Below are 24,741 nucleotides of genomic sequence, written 5' to 3' on the forward strand. Positions count from 1 at the left end.
AGTGGGTAAAGGCAAATAATAGAACAGTTACAAAACCAGGACAGGAAAAGACACCACTTATGCCATATTACAATATTACGATATCCAAAATCACGATATCGATATAATATCAATATATTGCCCAGCTCTAGTTCAACTGGATGCACAAACCAAAGAGAGACAAGCCTATACTCTGCTCCCTGACACTTCCCTCTGCCCTGCCGGTCCTGTATTCTACACAAGCTATATTGCTAACGTTATGTAGCTAAACATCGCTAAATTAGTTCACAGCTCCGGCAGGGACGTAATGTTAGCTGTTTATAAAGTGGAAGTAGACAAATTACCAACTAGCTAGCGTTGCTGTCTGCTTATCCACTCCTTGAACGGATTATAGTATATTGCAGGCCATGGCAAGAAAACGTGTAGATTGTCAAAAAAGACATTGGCTCATAGATGTTTGTTTCTGAATGCCGGTGTTAGCTAGCATAGCTAACCTTAGTGCGCTAGCGAGCTATGCTTTTCCAAGAATCGTGTCAGATCGCAAAATGGCAAAATCAAATTCAATCCAACAGCACATTATACAACGTAAACAAAGACACGTTTTGTTGCCGCGGCCCTTTATGAAATGAGCAGTGGTGAAAGTTACGACATCAGGTTATGATGTCATTAGCCAGCGTGTTAGCTAACATTAGTTGAAATAATTACACTTAATGATTGAAACACCGCAGTGGGTGCTGCATATTGGTCAAATGTGCCTAAGACTTGCAGTTTGTGTATATATATATTTATTTTTTTGTCTTTTGAGAGGTGATCTGAGAGGTGATCTGAAAAAAGAAAAACTTGACAGGCTTGCCATGTACGGCAACTCTATGGAATTTCCAATGTGTTTTGCCCTCCAGGCTCAGCGACAGTCACATGACTGAAAACTATGAATAGAAGATGCAATGAACTGTGTGTTTGGTTTTATTACTGGAATTGGGGCTGTACAAATTAGGCAGCGGGATTAATTCTGGAATAATCTTCTATGTCATCCGTTTTTTATTCAAATTGTATCACAAGTTAGCAAGGCAAACAGATTTATTAATATCTATTTCTGTTTGGGTTTTGTATAAGGTGGCCTTGAAGGCAAAACACAACCGTAATTCACAAAACAAAGCAACAGCTCACCTTTTTTTGTGTTTTGTCATTGTATTTTCTGTTTTGCAGTTGCATTTTGTCTTTTGTCGTTGTGTTTTGTAAATTGCGGTTACGTTTTGTTTTGCTGTTGCGTTTTGTGAATTGCTATTGTGTTTTTCGTTTTGCCATTGTGTTTGCATTGTGTTTTCTGTTTAGCGGTTGTGTTTTGTGAAATGCTGTTGTGTTATCTCTGTTGCCGTTGTGTTTTCTGTTTTGCCATTGTGTCGACTCTTATTAATTGACCAATCCTTTCAGCTCTAGCAGGAACACAACCGAAGTGAGGGGCTGGCAAGCGACCTGACCCTAATCATTCCATAGTTGCCCCTTTCTGGCTGCCATGTTGGTGAAAAAAGTAATATAGGACATCTGTAATTTGTAGGTTGCAATAATCTTGATATATGTTCCCAGCTTTAAACAGTTTTACATTCACAGCTTTAATCCAACTAGTCACTTTGTACGGTAACTTTGCTCACCTAGGATAGGAAGGCAGACTTCTTATATTCCAACAAGTGCGTATTTATTTACCGTGTGCCAAATACATATGAATAAAAAGTTTAAAAAAAAACTTGAAACTATCAAAAGAAAACTCACAAATAAACCCCATCTGTTGATTTGGTCCAGTGATGTCAGTGATGACATCGTTAACTCAATAAATACACAGGAAATGCTTTGCGGCTCCTCCCCAAACATTCCAGAATACCAGTCAAAGCAACGAAGAAAAGGTAAGTATGAAGAAACAAACCATTAACTATTCAAGACCGCAACTTAAGGAACTAGGCAGTGGTTGTGTGTTTGCTTTAAATTAAACCAGTACTACACAAACAAACCCAGTATGGTAAGTGCTGAAATGTAACACAAAAGCAATGGTAAAAATTTAGCAAAAATCAAAACAATGTGACAATAACTAGAGCAAAGAGTGCAAAATGAATGTGGACAAATGTGTTAAGACAATCACAAGGGACAAGACGTGGTGAGTGCAGGGAATCTCACCCACTTTGCCACAAAGACAATCCGGCCTGCCTTCAAATGATCTTGGAAATATCATAATTACAGTGCATGTAACCTGAGCACACATGAGCAACCTACCAAGGTGATAAATAGGCTTACATCGGGATAGTCTAAGCTTCTTAGTTGCTGAGATATGACATTTATGCAGTGGAGAGGCAACAAATGAATGCATGAATAAATAAAAGCCCCCTATAACACATACTGTGTAATAATTTCCTGCTTAAATAGGTAAACAAAACCAATTTCAGAACTTAAAGTGATTAAAGTAATGGGATGGGAGATGCATAAGACTACCAGCAGAAGCAGCATTAAGATCATTAGTGTTATGAACGAATACACCTACTAATATTAAAGCAAAAAAACAAAACTATTCATAAGTTGTTGTGCACGGCAGCAAACATTGTTGACTGGAATGCAAATGTCAAATAATTTTACCATAATGTAGTGCAAATAAATACTAAAACTGAGCTATTAAAAACCAAACTATTTGAATTTTTTCAACACTGCCTTTAGCAATGTTTTTAATATCATCATTAATTCAAATGACTTCCAGTACTGCCAAACCCACTGGGAATCAACATTGCACATTGCAGTTCAACACAAGTGTTTTGGGTGGCAGACCAACAAAACCAATAAATGTCAGCAGTACAGTACAATATTGGACAGTCTCGCTTAGTACAAAAGGTAAGGCAGCACAAGCCTTTTGGACACTAAGATAAGATAAGATAACTTAGGCCATGATCACACTTGGCATTTTTTTTGGACAAGAAAAAGGTTGACTAGGGCGCTTTTGTAGTAAAACAAAAAAAAAAAAAAAACAGGCAGCGTTTTGGTTCCAGAAAGCAGCCAAGAGCGTCTTTTGTTGCTATAACAACCGCTACTGCTACAGTTTCCGTGATGTTTGTGGAGTGGTGCTAATTACTTATTTTCCTTGCCTATAAGAGGGGCATGTTGATATGATCAGAACTGCAGGTCTGAAACTGCCGTGACTGGATCATACTGGATGCTACTGACCAGGTGTCTGTACTGACAAACTCCCAATGGCAAGCGCTATTTCAAATACTCTTTACAAACAAACTGTTATTCTTTAGTCTATTTAGAAAACCAAATCAGGTAATGGTGTGTGATGAGCTGTCAGAAAAGCATATAACTGATTTTCAATGATAATTGCTCAAATCTCCTTTTTTATTGTCTGCCTAACATAATCAATGTATGTACTGTAAGACAATAGGTGGACATCCTTAGGACTGCTCTGCAGTCACCCTCTTGACATTGCGCCACAGCAGTGGCATGCATGGTAATGGTGATGGAGAGCGTGTACCCCCAACCGAGCGCAACCGGCTGACAGAACCTGTGGACTGTGAAGAGAACTGGGCTGTGGAACAACTCCAGTGAGGCACACACATGGGGACAAGGTCCATCCTTCTCCCTCATGCATGCTGCAGCACTATGGAACTCTGCCTGGTAGCCATCCAACCAAAAACATTACTGAAAAATTCACAACACGTAATTAAAATTGAAAGCACAACTCTTACACTATATATCTTCCTTACAGTTCACCTTTTCAAAACCCAAACTTAGCCTGCACGCCAGCCCTGAATTGTTTCCCAGCCAGAGAAAGGGAGAAATGGAGGGAGAGAGAACGCAGCGCAGCCATCCTTAGGGACAGGAAGGCCTGGTATAATTCCTGAATACCAGACCAGCCCCATGGGGATGTATGACCTGCATCTCTAGCCCGCTGCTCTCTGCCTCCATCGCCTCAGATGGCGTGTGCACTGCTTTCCAAATCAGACCAAAATAACACACACACACACACACATACACACACCCCAACTCTACAGCTCTTACCAGTGATGGAGTACTCAAGTCCTGGACTCGGACTCGAGTCCAACTCAAGTCTCTATTCTCTGGACTCGTGACTTGACTTGGACTCGCGGACTGATGACTTGTACTTGGACTCGGACTCGAGGACATATAAAATCGGACTTGAGCAGTCATGAAAATAGGACTCAGACGTTGGATGAAGTTTCTGACTAAATAGGTTATACAAATTTTAAATAAGATGTTACACGTTTCCTGTTGATGTTCTTTTGGGGGTAACACCCTTTACTTCACCGACAGTATTAACAAAAGATGAAGCCACCATGTCTTGAGAAGCTTCTTGTTTATTGTTAACCGGTCACTCACTTTACATCCTCTTTGGGATCTCTTTTTCCTCACAGTCACACGTACGCTTCTCAGTCGGACACCGCTGCCGCTCGCTCTCCTTGCTTGACAACACACTCACTGACGTCACTCACGTAACGCTGCATTCTCGCTCTTACTTTCACTACTCTCGTAACAAAGGAATTGATATTAATATATGCAACTGTAGTGAATGACTTGCGGGCTCCCTACTACATGTTCACATTTGGAAAATGCAGAGAGATGCGCCTCGGATTGTGGAGTTCGCCTACACGGATTTTAAATCCAATGCTGGAAAGAGCACCGCTAAATGTTGTTTAGAAAAAAGTAACCCTTTGCAATCGTGACAGTGGTGTCATTTTTGTTGAATGTAGACCCTCTTTTATTAGTACATCAGCTCTTTAAAGGTGCCAGAGTGGAGAAATGTAGGCAGTCTTGGAACTCAACACAGACTCAACCTTGATGACTCGACTTGGACTCGAACACTGGAGACTCGAGACTCGACTCAGACTCGAACTCAGGTAATGGTGACTCGACTCAGACTCGACAGTTGGTGACTCGACTACAACACTGGCTCTTAGGTTCTTGGGGCAGTGATTTATTCTGCCAACCTATGTCTAAAATTGATATAAGCAGTTTTTTTGGTGGGTAATGTTAGGGCAAACTTAGCGACACAACTCCCCCCCCCTCCACACACCCCCACCCACTGGGTTCAGCTTTTAAATGTGAGCACAGTCATGAGAATCTTGGCTGCCCACAGATCCTGACGGTGCTGAGCTGACAGAAGAAAGATCCCACAGGTCTAATAAACACATTCAGAATGATGAAACCAACTGCAATGCCTTGATGTGCCGACTGTGACACATGCAATGCAAAAACCCAATGCACGATACAGACAAGTCACTGATAGGCAATGGAAATGGAGGAAAGATAGGGACTGAAATAGACATCACAGGAATTACATATAGAAAATCTAAATTATTTCATCCCATTCAATTTCAAATTTGATCCAGCCCCCCAAGCCCCAAGCAACCTCATACTAGGGCTTTGACGCCGAACTTCGTTATTCGAATATCATTCGAATATTTAAAAAGATAATGGGTAGCACTTTATAATAACTATCCATAATTCATCATTTATTAAGCATTAGTAAACTATTAGTTAATGGTTTGTTCATTATTACTTATTAATTGTTCATACATAGTTCATCATGAGTAAAGTATTTGTTCACACAATTATAAATGGTTTGTTCATAGTAAATAAGCCTATTAGTTAATGGTTTGTTCATCATTATTAATTAATTGTTCTTACATAATTCATCATCAGTAAAGCATTTGTTCACATGGTTATAAATGGTTTGTTCATAGTAAATAAGCCTATCTTGAAAAATATGTTTGTAAGTACATGATTTATACTTAACAAATAATGAAACAACCATTTGGAAATGAAATAATTTTCCCATTATAAACCAGGTGCTAAATGCTTTGTTCATCATTTGTAAAGCACTGCTCCTATGTTAATTCTCATGAATGAAGCATTTGTATACACACTCATAAATGGTTTGTTCATAGTAAATAAGGCTCTCGGAAGTTATGTTCATAAATAGAAGTTTGACACTTTCTAAGTATTGCGAAAACCATTAGTAAATTAAATAATTGTCCCTTTATAAACTATTTACAAACTAGTAGTAATGTATTTGTTTATCATTTGTAAAGCATAGTTCCTATATTCATTCTAACCAGTAAAGCATTTGTAAATGCAGTTAGTAAATGGTTGGTCCATAGTAAGTAAGCCCATGTAAAAAGTTTATCAGTATATTTTTTAATAATTCCTACATGATGCATTAACCATTTGTAAATTAAGTAACTTTACCATTATCAACTAGGTACTCAGGAACGTAAACGGTTGTTTATAACTAGGAAGTTAATAATGAACAAACTATCTAGACTACATTTGTTCATGTCTTAAATAAAATGTTATGATTTAGAAAAAGGCCTAAACTAATAGCTGGGGTGTTAACACATCTGTTACAAATACTTACCAATAATGGAATCCATGATTAACTACTGGTTAATTAAGTATACTGTGTGAGCCCATCTAAAGTGAGTACTTTCTATGCAACATTACAAACCATTTATAAATGAGTTCCAAAGGCTAACAGAACCTGGACACACACGTATTGTTCTATTTGGACATGCCTTCAGAAAAATGCCAACGGATTGTTAGTGTTAATACATCTTTAACAAGCACTTACCAACACATCAATCCATGATTAACTCATGAGTATTAATAATTTCCTAATGGTTGTTTCATTATTTGTTAAGTATAAATCATGTACTTACAAACATATTTTTCAAGATAGGCTTATTTACTATGAACAAACCATTTATAACTATGTGAACAAATGCTTTACTGATGATGAATTATGTAAGAACAATGAATTAATAATGATGAACAAACCATTAACTAATAGGCTTATTTACTATGAACAAACCATTTATAATTGTGTGAACAAATACTTTACTCATGATGAACTAGGTATGAACAATTAATAAGTAATAATGAACAAACCATTAACTAATAGTTAACTAATGCTTAATAAATGATGAATTATGGATAGTTATTATAAAGTGCTACCAGATAAGGATATTCGAACAAATATTAAGCAGCCCTTAATATTCGAACATGTTATGGGCATTATTTTTTGTAAATGTGTTTGCTTGTAAACGTTGTTTTCAGTTCAGATTCCGAGGCTTTTTCACGCATTTCAAAATGTAACTACACGTCGCTGCGACGCACGTCTCTCCGCCGTGGCTCCGTAGCGTTGCATTCCCCCCTAATGTTCAAAGAAGGCTGGCCAGCTCAGCGGCGTCTTTCTCCCGTCCGCTGTCTCTCCTACCTACACCGGCCCCCGCACCCCGCACCCCTCATCCTGTCCCTTCTCCCCTTTCTACCTGCCTATGCGCAGTGCTGCTGCACATGAGGGAAGAACACAGAGGGGAGGGCGGGGAGACAGAAGAGAGAGGTGACTGTTTTGGGGCCCACAAGAGAGAAATTCCTTCCATGCTCGCTGGACAATACTGCAGACTTATTTTTTTTTTTTTTTACAGAAAGTTGCTGTCTTTTCTACAGAAAGTCGCCAGATTTGTCGCACACACACACACATGCGCCGACTCAACGCACACACCAGCACACAAGTATTAACATCAGACCACTTACGTAGGCTACGGTGAAAGCTCCGACCTTCCTGTCGAAAGTATAGCGTTGATAACAAACTTAGGTTTGATATCAATATAGGTCTTACTGAAGGCATTTAATGGTCAAAATATTATTAAACAAACAAACTTTGAATATGATTTTTGGGCAAAAGTCAAAGCCCTACCTCATACTGAGGCTTTATTGGTATAATCTTATTGTTAGACAACAGTTATTTTCATTATCAGTTAGTCTGCCAATTCTTTTCTTGATTAATCAACCAGGAAATTATGAAAAATGCCCATCATAATTTCCCAGAATCCAAGTTGCGGGATTTTAAGTTTAAGTTTGTTTTGTTCATTCAGTGGCTCCAAACCAAACGATAATCAGTTTACCATCACAGAAGACTATAAACAGAGGAAATATTCACATTTTAGTGGCTGGAACCAGTACATTTTTCCCACTTATGCTTAAAAAAAATTGTCTCCCTTTCAGTTGACTTGATCAACTAATTATTTTAGCTATAGTAAATATGATGAATATGCAAGATGCATGCCAAAGTTACTCTCTAAAACAATGCCAGAAAACATCCCCTCCATCCTTTTATGTAAGAATAAAGAAATACACATTCTTTAGAACAGTTCTGTAAAAGAAATTTCCGAAGACATTCATGGCCATTTCTTACATGATGTTCTAAACTAGCCTGACACGCTGAATCACTGTGGGATGTTAATGGTAGTCACTACGTGGGAACGCAGGCACGATAGAAATCTTGAGTGTAAAGGTTGAAGATCAGGCCGTGTGCCACAGAACGAGCTGTGGTTGTCCAAGTTACTGGATGTGTGGACCTGTGATGGATGTGTCATCTCAGTTGCGTGGTAGAGGAGAAATGCTCTCTTCCCGCTGAGGCTCTACCCCCGTGTCTCCCCCCCCCCTTCGTCCCATGATGTTAGTATCACTGAGGTCTGCCCTGCAGCCTGCCAGCATGAGAGGAGGATTTTGTCACTTTCTATCAATTGGTCCCAATCTCCCACCACACGCACATACACACATATATTTACACACCTCCCCCATTTGCAGATACAGTTACATAACAGCACGAGGATTTCTGGGCTAAGGGAGGTTTACTCCCCTTCTTGTGCTGTTACCTTTTTCTCTCCCTTACTTATCCTTCCTCCCATCCATCCTCACACACACACACACACACACACACACACACATACACTTTCTTCTCACTTGCCATTTGCTTAACACGCACCTTCGGTCAGACGCACACAACACAGACAGCGGTGTAATTTGCTGGGTTCCTGATCCCCTCTCATATATTAGTTTTTTCTACCACATGATTCTGACTGAAGAGAATATGCGTAGATGCTGGCAGTCTTGATTAGTACACGACTGCCCCCTGTTGTCTCAGCAGAGAAAAACTTGTCTGGGTCACTGCAGAGCAATTAATTTCTCATCGCATTCAACCTTCCGATTCACATTTGCTGTAACAGGTTGTGTATGTGCAAGAAGCTGTTAAAACCACCTTTGTCTGTTGTATATTAACTATGTATGTCAAAACCTAAACCTCTTGACAAAAAAACAATTAAAAGGATTACTTAAGCACCCACACACACACACACACAGCATCAGTCTTGTGTGTTTCCGCCATAAAAACCTTAAATTGACTGCCCTCTGCTGTCTGGTCAATGTCACCACACCTCTCTTTACAGTGTCCTCCCCCCTCCCCTGAAGAAGCCTCTAATCATTTTATTCCACTTAAACAGAAAATTAGATAGGGACCGGACATACATAGTTAATGGTGTATGAGTTGTATTGATCTGCACTGTATAGATGGCCCCCTTTGACAAGAAAAAAGGAATAACGGGGTGAACGATGGCGAAGAAGCCCTGACATTTAATGGTTCGCTAGATTACAAATCAATGGCTCTTCTGAGGTAGAAAATGTCGAACCATTTAATGGCATTACAGCAGGAGGGGAACAGATGGGCAAGAAGACGAAGAAAGGCAAGTGGAAGGTTAATGAGGTTTCCTGGGTCCACAAAAAAAGTATATAATGTGAAGTTCAGACTTATCTTCACAGTTTATTTTTCTGGCAGTTGATGTTAAATAAACCAAGGTACTGGCTGGAAATGAGAGTGTTCCGCTAACAGGTGTTAAAGGGACAATTAAGCGATATTCAACCTTTTCTCTATCCATTGGGGTTAGAGAAATGGTGTGAAAAAGCCTGCCGTTCTTTCCACTGTTCTCTGTGTCTCTGGGACTCAGCCAGCCGCAGTGGCAAAATCTGCTCTACTTCCGTATGCCATGGATGTCATTTCCTGTTGCTGGAATTCAATGATTGAGATGACTGCAGAGACGGATACATTTGCCGGATGGACATACTCACGTCGGAAAATTAATGTTTAGGCTTGCTACACGTAATATCATTACATTTTATCAGCGGTGGAAAGTAACTACGTTGTACATCAATACAATTGTAAGGTACTTTTAATTAAGTATTTTAATTTTCTCCTACTTTATACTTCTACTCCACCACAATTCAGAGTCAAGTAGGCCTATTGTATGTTTCACTTCACTATTTATTTTATAGCTTTAGTTAATTTGCAGATTCAGATTAATAATACAACATATTATGAATAAACTATGATGTATTAAAGTGGATAAAGATGACACAAGCTACCTTCGAAGTCATAATGTCATTTTGGTGAAAGTAACTCAAAAGTAACGCAAAAGTAGTGTAAAGCATTACAATTCAGAGACAGTAATATTGTAACTAATACTCTCAAATGACAGTAACTAGTGATCTATAATGTATTACATTTTGGAAGTAACTTGCCCAACACTGACCAGCACTTTGATATGTGTATTTTCAAAGCAACACAAGACAGATAACCGAGTCCAAATCACATCACAGGTGCATATGTGGGGGTGGGGATGTGTCCATGGCTGGATAACCATCAGACCCCATGCCAAACAAACTGCACTGAAAACCAGTAAATTGGTCTAGAGTTAACACCAACAAGGATCCTGTAGCAGAGTTTGCACTTCCCTTTTCATTCAATGTTTACATTATTTTTGCACCCCCTGCATATCAAAAGCTTATTATCCATAGCTTTTATCCAAACAAAACCTCACATCTCAAACAAAACCTCACATCTCAAACCTAATCTTCTTTTTGTGTGAACAGACGGCCAACAACAACAAATGCAATGTTTAGTATCACATTTCTCCCTTCATGACAAGAAAAGCTGTGATTACACAGTGCTTTCCGGGGGTTGATAAATAATCCATAAAAATCCTAACCAGGTCCACACTCTTCCCAGGAGTGACTATAAACAGCCACTCCACTATATTAATAGGAGTCATCCACAATAGCCCTTTGTGACTCAATATCTGTGTTCACCATCGGACTGCACCTCTATATCAAAGAGGTTCTTTATTATTTGCATGGCATTCATTACAGAACATGCATGGGCAGAAATGCCTGAATAAACACACAAACAATCCTCCGTCTGGTCAGCCAACAGCCCATTATCATGGGAGCACAATCACTGGCAGCCACTGCTGGATTAGACTTCAGTCGAATTTGAGTGAATAATAATAATATGCTGAAAATAGTCCTCAACAAATACATTATTTACTCCTGACTGAGTAGCCTTTGCTAAAAACTACAGTGTCCAGTGTGCTTTAGGCAATTATTTAGCCTAATTAAAAAAAAAAATGAAAGTATATATTTATGGCCTTTATGGTTGTTTTTGTGGAAACCAATGGGCTTGGGGCTGAGAGCTACAGGCTGGGAAAGGCAGAAAATACTTAGGATGGATTTTGTTGACAATAGAAAAAAAAAATGAAAAGAACAAAATATTTCCAGCATTATCCTTAATAATCTGACCATGTCTGCTCAGCTCTGCTCTGGTGGAGAAATAGCAGTATATAGACGATAACAAGCCAAACAACAAACCCATGTAATACACTGTTTAAATTAGAGTGAAAGGAAGTGCATGGCAAATTGCACACTCCTGTTATGCTATCCATTTATTCCTTGAAACACATAGATGGTTCTGTATAGATTCAAAGTAGAAATTCACCAGCACATACAGTATGTAGTGGCAAAGACAAAAACACAAACATTAATTGAGATAGACTATCAAAATCTGTTTGCTGCTGTCATTAGGTTATGAGGTTGTGCTGTTGTTGGGATTATGGGTGTTGTTGTCGCTGTGCTCCCATGCTGTGGCATTGTCTTCTGGATTGTATTTGCTTACAAGGAAACAGAACATCCTGACAGTGACACGGATTAAACCTCAGCCAAGTCGGCCTCTCTGCTCATGTACCAAAACACTTGGGACAAATTGGGTTACAGTTATTAACGTCAAATGTCTGTGTTTTTAGATCCAAGCCCATCTGCTACAATAGTTACTGTTGACACATTAATAAAACTAAACCAAACAAGTACTGTACATACACACACATGCGCTTACACAAACTAAGAACCTGTTTGAGCGATCACAGCTTGGCTGGAAACCACAGGAGTCGAGGCATACAAGGAGTGCAACAGTAGATAGAGTTCTAATAAGAGACCAGCCACATTCACACCAAATAGTTCAGACATATGGAGGTCTGCTCACTCATGTAAAACTGCATTTATTTTGAGTAGCTACAGAGAGCAAGCCAAATGATTACAGCAGCTTACGCTCTTATCTTAAAGCTACTCTAATCAATCTTTACATAACTTGTTTTCATCTTCCAGCACGTTGTTTTAGGTTTACAGCTCCCAACTTTACTGTTTTGGTTGACTTCCATCACTCTCATCAGCATTGTTTGTTTGTTTAGCAAAAAAAACTCTGATAAACCCACTGCATGGCCCCTGCCCACCACCAAACGTCAGACAAAAAAGTACTAGACTAGCTGCTTAACATAGCGTAGCATTTAGCAGCCAAAGAGCCAGCGATATCCCTCAGAAGGTTGGTGGACACCAAACAGAACTAGAGGGAAAGTGAATAATGAACTTACATTCATCAGGTGGACCCACTCAAAATGAATGTTAATGTTGCTCTAAGAAACTGTTTGCTTACACTCACTACACACACTACACTTTAGAAAGTTATTAATATATATAACATTTAAATGCACATTGTCCCTGTCAAGGTTGTGTTTAAAGCTCGCTGTGGTACATCCAAATTAACAAAAAATAAGAAGAAGAATGTTGGAAATATGAGGTTTCTGAATGATTTGGTAGTTTCAAAACCTCCCTTGCAAAGTACAACATGAGAAACGCTGAACCCATCTGCAGCCCATCCCACTGAGCCCGACTGATCTGATGGAGACATATCCCTTTACACCACTGCAAGGTCAAGGGCAGAGAGTGCACTTCGCAGCCAGACATGGATCTTCCTTCCTACCGCAGCCAGTCATCATCAACCACATTGGCTGGCTGAGCCGAAAGAGCTCACACCTCCCTCTGGATCAATAGAAACAGGATCACGGGTCCAAGCCAAGGGGGAGGAATTTAGATATTGCTCTGTTAGCGCCAGCTAAATTAAGCACAAGACTCAATGGGCATTGGTAGACACTGCAATTATTACAATGGCATAATTACATTGACAGATTCAGACTTGAACACATTCAGTCTTATTCTAAACACTCCATATATCAAATATCGAAGGATGTTTGATGCCACCTAAACTGCTTTATCATTATGCACTAGAACGGCAAAGATTAGTTAATTTAATCGTTCAGTCGGTTGACAATACTTTTTTAAGATAAAATGCCAAATATGTGGTTTCAGCTTCTTTGTAACACAAAGACCTTCAGGGAGTGTCAAGTGACCTAATGGCGGACTAGTTGGGCGAAGAGCTCCGTATAGTGCACTGCTGTATTTATCCTTTTGAAGATAATGACCAGAGATATTTGTGCTAAGCTGGGTCGAGAAATACTCTGGATGCCAAAAATGACAAAAAATTAAACGTTAGTGGCCAATGGAGATATTAAGCAGCATATGCTCCGTGGTGGAGATGTGGCTGAAAAGGGTCAAAATGGCGCTGCTGCTGCTGTTACTGTAGCAGAAAAGCAACAGGTTAACGACATGTCGCCGACGGATATTGGTAAAATACTTGCAGCACTAGAGAAAATGTCCGCTTATCTAGAGGGTCTGAAGGAAATCCGCCGCTCCATTGTTTCGATGGAGTCAAAGTTCTTTGGCCTGGTCACCAGAATGGATGAGATTGAGAGTCGCGTCGAGAGTTTAGAGGGAGAGACGGACATGCTCTGGGGAAAAATGTAAGCTTTTGAAAATCGATCCCAACGTAATAATGTCCGTTTTCTGGGAATCCCCAAGGGTTAGGAAGGAGGAGATACAGTGAAGTGTTTGGGGGAGCTGATTCAGGACTTGCTGGAGACTGAGGGAGAGATGAGATTGAGCGTGCACACAGAACCGCCCGTCCGAAGAACCAGCACCATTCTGGCGAGATTCCTAAAATCAGCGGACCGGGACCTGGTGTTGTGGGCTGCGAAAGGCAAGGGAAACTATCCTGGCAGAATAACAACATAATGCTATATCCAGACTTCTCTAGAGCCACACAGATAAAGCTTGACAAGTTTAACGAGTGTAATTAAAACGAGTGTTAAAATTTGCAGACTGATCTCATAAAGTGGCGTATGTATGACACGCCAATTCTTATGCCATTTTGGCGTGTTATCAAGACGCATAATCGCTTTTTAGCATGTTTATCAACGCCATTGGGCCGCCATTAACCTACATTACGTGTGAATTTTCGCCGTAGCAAGTAGTATGAAGGGACGTAAATCGGCAGAGAGCAGTTGGTTGGGATGGCGGGTGGGTAAAACACAGGACTTTCACCTAGCAGAGGTGGGATCGTGTCCCGCGTGTGGCATTTTACAACATTTTTTTTTTTAAAGCCTTCCCCAATGTTTCCTTCCTAAACCCAATGGTTTATTGTTTTCCTAAGCATGTGACGTTGGTCACCGTCAGGTTTTTTTGTTTTTTTTTGTCGTTTTTTTGTGTTACTAAAGCCTTTCCCAATGTTCTTTTCCTGAACCCAACCCTTTTTTTTCATTACACGCATGTGACGTTGTTCTCGCTATAGCACGGCACGTTCTCGTGTTCATTCTCGCGACGCCACGTGGTGTGTATGTTTACATCCGCTGTATACAGCGTAGACATACATGTGGATAGCTCAAAATGCGTACAGATAACACGCCATTTGGCTTTAGGAAAGTGGCGTGTATGTTTACGCAAAGTCATGATGCCATGTTTAAATTTGGGAAATGTATGGGTTTGGCAGAATTTTTAGAAAGTGGATTAAGGTGCTGTATTAGCACCCAGAGGCTGCGGTGCAAAGTAACGGGTTAATTTCTAAATATTTTGCTCTTGGAAGGGGAACAAGACAGGACTCACCTCTTTTTCTTTTGTTGTTTTGTTTAGCCGTAGAGCCTTTGTCAACAGCCATAAGGGGGGAGACTAACTTCCCATGTGTTATGGTAGGAGGTGTACAGACTTATTGTCTATTTTGTTGAATGGTCTTGAATATTGTAGTACTGTGTCATCTTTTCTTGATTTTTGTCTGGGTGGGTGGTGATGACGAAAGGGGGGTATGTTCATGTTGGGAATTGTGTGTTTTGCATGTTGTTTAAAAAAAAAAATGTTACTCACATAAAAAAATATGTCACCTTCAGTTTTGGGAAATTGTGATGGACATTTTTTACTATTGCCTTTAGCATTTTACTAACAAAACAATTAGCAAGGAAAATAATAAAATATGAATTGACAATGAAAATAATTGTTGTTAGTTGCAGCTTCTAAACAGTAGCAATCGGAAATGTCTTATAGTTAAGCTAACTATATAAGCCTTACACCTATGGTGTACTGTTCAGCTACAGTATGGTTTGTCTTTATGTTCTATTACAATGATTTCAAGTCACGCTGAACAGGAAAAAGGAAAGAAAAATATATCACACCATCCCAGCAAGCGATTGATTTCATATCGCTTGATCTGAAGGGCTTTCACTTCAGTGCAAGACCATTTGTGAGACAACTCTGGTGAAAATGTACTTTGTCACTATGGCAACCAGCAAAGTGGATGCAAAGATGCAGTCTCCACAAGGCTCCAGCTCAGCAAGAGCATAGCCTACTCTACGTGAGAGGAAGTCCCTCAATAAAGCTTTCCCCATCGCTTAAGGGGAACATAAGGAGATGGTGAGGTTTGTTCCTACTGTCCCTCACAGCCATCTTTTATGTCCAGAGGAATGATTGATATACGCTGGGGTATTCAAGTGGAGAAATGCTGAAGAGGCATTTCTATGTTAATTCACCTGCACGGGAGGAGATGGTGGCATGTTCTGAACCGCCAAGGCTTCTGTAGCAATGAAGTAGAGCGCTGGACTGGTAATTAAGAGCCCTTACTTCCACCTCACAGGCCGGCTGATTTAATAGTGGAAATCTGTCAGCACTGCTGAACCTTGGCGCAGCAGGAAAGATGTCAAGACAAGGGGATGACAGCTAATATATCCAATGAGAAGGTCAAGAACCATCTAGTGTAAGAACTGAAGGTAGTCGTGTAACTCGACAAAAGACATTGTGACAAAAATTGAATTGTTAGTATATTTTATAATGTGTATTATTGTTGTTTAAACAATGCTGGTCAGAGTGAATAAAGGATTTGACTGGATGTCTAACTCTCCATAGGGTAGGAGACTTCAGACCATAGCACAGAAACCAAGGAGCAGCAAATCTAGAGCTGAAATAAAGGCATTTATGGGAATCTAGGGAGCCTGGCCAATTAATCTGAAATGTCATAAATGTGGCAGCCTTCATAAATTAAATGCATTGTGAAATGTATTGATTCATTTGCTTTATTTGCACATGACTGGACCTGAATAATTGCACGTTTTCTAAAATCATTGGTAATGGTAACAGCTTCGATTCCTGGCCCGATGGGAATTTTTGCCACCATTTCTGCAGTGCTGCATTCAATTCAGACAATGACTTACAGGTGTTGATTATTTCACTCAGGTTAGTGGGTGACACAGGATTGCACAACAATGGCTCCGGTTCTCAGGGTTAGGGTTACTCAGAGGGGAACTGGAGGAAATTGCCATAACCTAACTGTAGAGATTAAGGTTTGACAAGCAATGTTTTTATTCACCATGGATCAAATTCATATTTATGGTGAGCACAGGAATTGTCCTGTATGCACTAACAGGGATACAATTCAATTGTGACAAAAAAAAGACAGATAACACACTCTGCAAGCTATCACCTAATAAAATATGTTGCTAGTAGGCTACAGTAAAACCAAAACAAAGCTACAAGGTTGAAACATACTTGACATTGACATCTCCTTTTCATCACCAGGGAAGCAAGTAGTTTCCCTGCTCACATGCAGCGGTTTCAGGTGGCATGTCAAAGCATGTGTAGAGGGTGAAGTATTGACTGCCTGAATTTAAGATCGTAATAAACCCTAGAAATCAGGCCACATAAAGTTAGGTCTATTAGATGGAGAGATGAAGAGCCTCTGGCTAGTGTCTCACAACGGAGGGGTTACTAAGGAAATTAACTGATGCCCTTCAGAGTGACCACTGATGACTTGTGCAGGAAAAAATGTATTCAACAGTGGGAGCAAACATAAAATAACAGACCATTTGAAAACCAAGCAAAACATAGCCCCATTTTTTTCTTTTCTTTTTTTTGACAACATAGACATGAATATATACTGTTCATTATACTGTTCATTGATCCCCAGTGGGGAAATTACAATTATATTATTATATTATATACATGTAACTTCCAATTGTTTGCGCAATGCAACTGTAACATTACAAATATTTTAGGTGGGAAAGGAAACGTGTGTCCTTTGCAGTGCCTCTGTTAGCTATATTGGCCAGACCGTGCCTTATGTGGCCATTACAAATTCAAGTCACACACATCGGTCCATAGACAACAGGAGTCAAGCACAGGAGTCAAAGCATCAGGACTGCTAGCATAAAGCCTAACGTTATAGCTAACAAACAGGATGAATGAAGCCCGGTTTAAGTGTCTCCCTACCTTTCAGCACTACCACCACCTCGGTACCGGCAGCATCCTCCCCCTCCGCATCGCTGCTGGTCGGGGGCTCGTCTCCCTCAAACAGTTGGTTCACCTCCCCCTGGATGTCTGAGGGGCGCCGGTCGCCGTCGCTCTTGGAGACGATGAACCTCTGGCTCATGGTTGTCGCCGATGAGACAAGCGACGGGTCTTCTTGCCACGGTGCGGGTTAACGGACAAAGACAGCGGAAAATGCTCTCGCTTTTATTTTTATTGTAGTCCACCTTCACCGTCTAGTAAGTTTACCTCCGACTACTACTGACAGGAGCGAACATTCGCTCTTTGTCGTGTAATTAGATGTGTAATGCCGACTGGACCATCTCATCAACCGGTGTCTGTTGGGGTGATGCTGCACCTGGGTCCTAGAGCCGGAGCTCCTTCGATTGTGGTGCCGTTTTAAGTACAATGTAAAAAAAAAAAAAATGTAATCACGCTTTTTTATAGCCCACTTAACTTGAAAAACGCATTTGCTAACTATTTGTATTTAGTGTTATTTTTTTAATATATTTTGAAATTATAGCATTACAAAGCAATGCAGCCACCTACAGTTGAGTTGAGTTGGCGTTGCTAGGCAACCACGGTAAAGATCAACTGTCAGTCAACAAGCAGCCGTTGGTTGATTCTCTGCTGTGAAGTTAAAGTAGCTAACAATTAAAAATAAAAATTGTATAAAAAAGTTAAAGGTTTTATAATGTAAAACGATGAGTGGAGAACACTTGTAAAAATGTGTATAAAAAAAACAACAACAACAACAACAATCTAATTGGTTGCTGTTAGGGCTGGATTTCCAGGTTATCTATAGATATAAAACAAGCAGTGGTTGGCATCAAAAGTAGTGGAGTTCAGCTTTTTATCCAACATTTGATTTGTAAGAGCCCATTAGCGCTCAGGGCATTAACAGAAACCAATCTTTGGGTCCTCAATCCCGGAAGCACAGACAGTTTTTGACCACACATATAGGCACGGGGGGGGGGGTTACAACCCCCCTAATAATCAAAACTGGCCAGTGTAACCCACCCCAAAAACATATTATAATTTCCTTTACATAAATTAAGACAATTGCACCATAACTTGATGCAGAAAAGGCACAAATTGTCCAAAAGTGGAGACCTCAACCCCCCCAATGTTGAACCCAAAGTTATGCCCTTGCACACACACACACACACACACACACACACACACACACACACACACACACACACACACACACACACACACACACACTAGACAGCCACATCACTACACAGCCACACATTAACGACACAGTCACTGTTTGTAGGTAGAAACCATGAAGACTTGATGGAAATAAATGAAACCCCTGGTTTAACTGCAAATACAATTTGGACTTTCTTTCATAGATCAAAACAAGGTAATAATTATCCAACCCGTAGCACAGCACCTGGGCTTAAAGCTTGGGCTTAGTCTTTACAGTATCAGAAATTACTGAAAAGGCATTACAAATGACATTTAAAAAAGGCTCTGTTTTATTTAAGTGTCTCAGTAAGCCATGACAGAGACAGGGACCTAAAGAAGCTAAATAGAATGAATCATACATTTATTTCTTTTTTTATACCGTGAGATATCAAAATGTCCTCTATGAAAAGGGCCTATTTATTTGTTGGGTCCGGGATCAAACCAGACACCATCCCATCACTAGCAAGTTTCTTACCTGCAAATATGTGATGTGGCTGAAGAACATACACACAATAATTTTAGCCAGATTTTGTATTTTGCCGTTTTTTGCATACCTTCTTTTTGATGCAAGATCACACAGTAGAATCAGATATTACAAATATATTTCACTGTTTCTTTCAACAGTGTATAACTTTTTTATAGCATGAAGGTGTTTAGCTCTGTAACATTATTTTATTGTGTTTCAACGTCAAACATAAAATATTTCACTAAATGCACAGGCATAGGGCAGGAAAAGGGCATACACTGAGATGTAAATTCATTTTGTAGCTATTTAGATAAATCTACTGCAATCCAATACCACATATCTGCAATAACACAAAGCTTATCAGAATAATTTGTTGTGTCATAGTGGCGTTAATCCAATTCAAGGATGATATGGAGGCTGTTTGTGCTGTGAAGTATTATTACACTGTTGGTGTTAAATGGTGTTACTAATATGTTGATATTACATATTTCCGTGATTCTATACATGGGGATAGACAGTATGTAGGTACGTGGAGACACAGACCCTACGCTGTAGCCTGACGTGGACCTCTCGAACAATGTAACTACGTGTCGCGGCTAAACACGTCGCTCGGCCGTGGCTTGGTAGTGTTGCATTTCCCCCTACTCGTTTCTTGGTTCTCCTTCTCCATAAACATTTTCCTGCTACAGATTTCCCACCGTGGTCAGAAAGCACAGGGGAGACACTTTGTTTCTCTCACTATGACTCTAGAATCGGTACTCGCTCCGAAGCTCTACCAAACACCCCACACACACACACACACGCCAGCCCTGTTATTTTCTTAAAGAGATCGACGCACACACCAACGCAAAAGCATAAATTTCAGGCCACTTACTGTATGTAGGCTACGTTGAAAGCTCTGCGTGGAGGCTCCACACAACCATAAATCACGCTTAAATCCTGGCTCAGTGTGTGCAGTGCAGTGTGTGATTTCTGTCTGCATTGCAAAATACTTTTATACTTCAGTGGTCATTTATTTATTAAAAAAGAAAAGAAAAAAAAGAGGAAAAGAAAAAGAACAAAAGAAAATCTATGTAATATTGATGACATTGAATTGTGTAGAAAGCACTGCAGATTACCACTAAAAACCTGAATTTAAGAAAGGTTGTTTTGTGACATTTGAGTCTTTACCTTTAACAGTAGTCGATTCCCTTTAAACAATTTATACATCTTGAGTAGGGTTGCACCATTTCACAAAAATATGATTGTGTGAGTGAATATTTATCATAGCAGTGCCCTAGCACATTCACCATAAAGTAGCCCACTGTTGCTGAAACCACTCAGAGATAACCTTGTGGTATTTTTGAATGCTCTCTGAAAGACACTTGAGGGGCACTGCATACTCTTTGCGCAGTCTTTGAAAAATCAAGGATATCAATTCTGAATCATCATTGTCGTCCGTGTCCAGTGACAGGCAGTTTTCCATATCTGTGAAGGAAGCAAAAACAAAAATTGGAATAGTACTGACAATATAAATTACACCAACCCCACAATACATTTTACCATGCTATGTATTCCATACATACATTTACATACAGGCACTAGTGAATAAACTCATCAGAAAGGCCGTCTCTGTTCTAGGAGCCACTTTAGAGCCATAATGGTGGAGAAGAGGATGCTGCACAAACTGGTATGCATCATGAAAAACACCTCACATCCTCTTTATGAGATCCTGGTCAAACAGTGGAGCCTTTTCAGTAAGAGACTAGTCTATGGGTACATCCTATGTCCCTTATTTCAGGGATCTTCAACAAGGGGTCTGGAACCCCTAGGGGTTCCTCGGATTCAATTCAGGGGGGCCTCCAAATAATTGTTCATTTTTGAGGATTTTTCAAAGATTCTTAGTCTTAACATGAATCCAACATATTATTAGCATATATATAAATCCCTGCTGATGATCATAAGGCTTACTGGCCTATATGTAAGATGGTCACTAAGGTAACCATCCACAGATACAGTGAATCCTAAGGATTCACTGTGCTAAATGTATGTTTTAACATTAAAACATGACTTATGAAATCATGGCAACAGTTATGCTATTTTGATAGCTTAGTAATATATGCAAAAAAAGGTATGTATAAAGGCATAAGGCCGCCCTACACGTTATTCTAGGCCCAGTTTAATAAGTAACTTTATTTGATACGATATACTGTATGGGGGGGTCCGTGCTCCATCTCTCTTTCAGTTAAAGGGTCTTTGGCTTTACAAACATTGAAAACCCCTGCCTTATTTGATAGCTCAAGGAGCGAGCATCAAGGAGGGATCACCAAGGAGCTATAGGCGAGTATACACGAGAGCAGCCTAACCGAAAGCCGTACAGCTTAAAGGGTTGCTAACGCCGCCCAAATGGCTGACGAATGTGACGCATCAGAGGAAAAGAACGTCCCATCCCTCTAAAACACATTTCTCGTTTCCTCTCTCCTCCCGTGATTTCCTTGCATCTCTCCCGTGTTTCCTTGGTGGGACAGACTAAGACGCGAGGAAGGGAGGAAATGGGATGAAATTTAGGGGAAGTGAGAAGGACCCAGTGTAGACAACGTTTCATCTCAGGATTGTTCCGGTGCCACCCAAGGTTCCGCCGGATGTCCCACACCTTACGCTTTCTATGTGTTGGCATTCTAAACTTTAGGCTAAATAGTAGGCTAAATGAACTTGTTTGGATTATTCTAAAATCTGGTTGATTCGGGAAACATCCTCCGAGCTAGAACCGACAATCAAATTATATTTATCTTTTTTTTGAGTAAAAATCTTATCACACACTCCACAGCCGTTGTAATTCCAGAGCTCGCCTCCCTACGTACATGTTAAACCAAAACAAGTTCCTTCCCGGGGCTATTTTGCAGAGGTACCGTCGCTTAGTGCCGCCCAAGACGACTGTGATTGGTTTAAAGAAATGCCAATAAACCACAGCACGTTTTTCTTCTATTCCAGAATGTTGTGTGGACTAGCCAGACTTTCCTCCGCATCGCTGTTAAAATAGGTCTGGCAATGCAAAACTAGTAAGAGACTGATTCAGCTTTGCTGTGACAAGGACCGCTACAGCAGGACCTTCCTGCCAGCTTCCATCTCCCTGTTCAACCAGTCCCCTCTGTGTCAGGACAGGGGGGTCAGAAGGTGAAGCCTCGCAATTACGGTACATGCCACTACAGTACACTCCCTTTGTTTTCATGTATTGATTGTAAAGACATTTACTCCTTTTTTCAAGTCTCACCGTGATCTGTGTTTAGGACCTCCGGTTTGGCCCAGCCGAGGCACTCTGCCTGTTTCTCAAACTCCTTCAGCTCAGCAGCAGAGACATTCTGCCTCCTACCTGTTGAAGAGATGACATATTTCAGATGAAAGCCTTGTGATGATATTCTGTCTTAGAATATCTACACTGTACACCAGTTTAACCCACACCACTGCATTCTCACTCACTACAGTGCATACTATTAAAGGCCTGTTAGGTATAGGTAGGTAGTTCAAAACAAAATACAGAAATAATTCAGTGATAGTTAGCAATATTTTTAGCCGTGCCACTAGAATGGCTATAAGATGGATTGGCATGCAATTTTGTGCAAACATTTATGTCCCCCTCAGGATGAATTGTAATAACTTTGGTGATCCCTTTACGCTTCCTGGAGCCCCATCGGGTCAATATTTTGTGGTTTATGACCAACTACCTGCAAAACTAATGGCATTCCCATCAGTCTCAGCTGTACTTTGTGTGTAGTGCTACTTAGCTAATGTAAGTATGATAACACACTAACCTGAGATGGTGAAAATGACAGCTTGTTAGCATGTGTTAGCATTTAGCTCAAAGCACTGCAGTTCCTAAATACGTTCAATCTCACAGAGCTGTATATCTTTAGTTTTGCTTCACCCCACCAAATAGTTATCGTTACAAATCTCTTCCTGCAGTTTTAGTGTCATGTTAAGATATGCTACTGTATATCCCCCATCATGGAACATATCATTATTTTATCCCTCTGTTGTCCTTACTGAAGAGCAAGAGAAAGTCGACGTCCTTGTTCTTGTCCTCCCCCTTTACAACCAAGCAGTCAGAACAGCCACTCTGCAGCAACACGTCTGGTTCACCAACTCGGGTATCTGTTGAAACATACGAAGAATGTGAATGGTAATAATACATTAAGTGGTTAACATTAAAACTACAATATCATAATCACATCAACACTACATCTGTATAATAAAAAAAACTCATTTCTTTCTCTTTTTTTACAGTTTAGCCTGCAGTGTAAAAGTTTAAAATAGTGATTAAAAGAAGCAGAGACAAAGAGACAATTAAACAATTAAACACCAGTGCACACAGAAAATGAAACAAAACTCTTACTGTTGATGCCGACATCAAAAATCATGTTGTTCTCCAAGAAAAAATCTTCTGAGGCAGTATCACAATATCCATACCTGCAAAAGGTTTATTAAAGATTTAACAACTAAAAGAACAAACTGTGCAGGACAGAGTGTTATAGGATGCACAAACATTCTGACGGTGTAAGGCATAAGATTATTTCCAATTTCATTGCTTACATTTTAAAGCTATAGTTGCTCTCTATGATGTTGGGTGTGTTCTTGGAGGTAATCTTCATTGAAATACTTGGCCAAAACACATAATTCAGTAATGTTGTAACCAGACAGGTATCCGAGGTCATGGCAATAAGATACCAACTCCCAGAAAACTGAAATAAGAAAAAAGGGAATTATTGATTGGTTATTTACTGTATTTATTTAGATGTTATATGCAATAATCTGAAACCTTTTAGGTGAATTGTTTTCACAAAACATTGCAGAAAAAGGAAAAATATGCACAAATGAATTTAGTAGGTTCAGTTAAATTTTGTCTTGTAACGCAGTTTGAAAAGTTAGTTATAAATGTGGAAAGAGATTTACGTCTGGAGCTTTGTCCACTGGCTTCAGCAGCTTCTCACAGACCAGCGGCGCAGGCTGGCACACTGAGGTGAGACTCAGCACCACAACAGCAACACACAAAGTCTTCATCATGGCTCTGATGCCTCGCTGTCTCTCTCAGGTCGGTCTTGTAGCAAAATCACTGACCAATCATTTTTGTGCAAAATCTACCCACCCCTGTCTGAGTTTGTACAACACCAACTAACCCCAAACGTTCTATTTCCAGTAATCTTAATGTTTACTTTTCAAACAAACACAAAGTACAAGTACACACAAATGCAAAAACTGCCGAGTCACAGTACAGCTTCAACAGAGCTGCTAATGCTGTAGACTCTCAGTCTCATTTGAAGATACATTTTGAAGAATCATTCGAACACACTTGGAAACACAAAACACCATGTTTTTGTTGTGAATCACAACTAAAAGCAATTACTGAGACATAGTAGAATGGTAGTCTTTATTTTCATTTTTTAATCCAATTCAGT

At 40.0% G+C, this 24,741-nt stretch overlaps 1 protein-coding gene across 1 annotated transcript in view; it reads right to left on the minus strand.

The window, feature by feature from the left end:
- The window catches only part of slc12a5a (solute carrier family 12 member 5a), a 173,315-nt gene extending 155,105 nt beyond the window's left edge, over positions 1 to 18,210 (minus strand). The window contains exon 1 of the mRNA XM_028574778.1: positions 17,614 to 18,210. Within this exon, the coding sequence (XP_028430579.1) occupies positions 17,614 to 17,773 (160 nt within the window). The 5' untranslated portion in view covers positions 17,774 to 18,210. The remainder of the gene's footprint in view (positions 1 to 17,613) is intronic.
- Between the last annotated feature and the right edge of the window lie 6,531 nt (positions 18,211 to 24,741).

The sequence above is a fragment of the Perca flavescens genome, chromosome 4 (assembly GCF_004354835.1).
Source record: "Perca flavescens isolate YP-PL-M2 chromosome 4, PFLA_1.0, whole genome shotgun sequence".
NCBI classification, from domain to species: domain Eukaryota; kingdom Metazoa; phylum Chordata; class Actinopteri; order Perciformes; family Percidae; genus Perca; species Perca flavescens.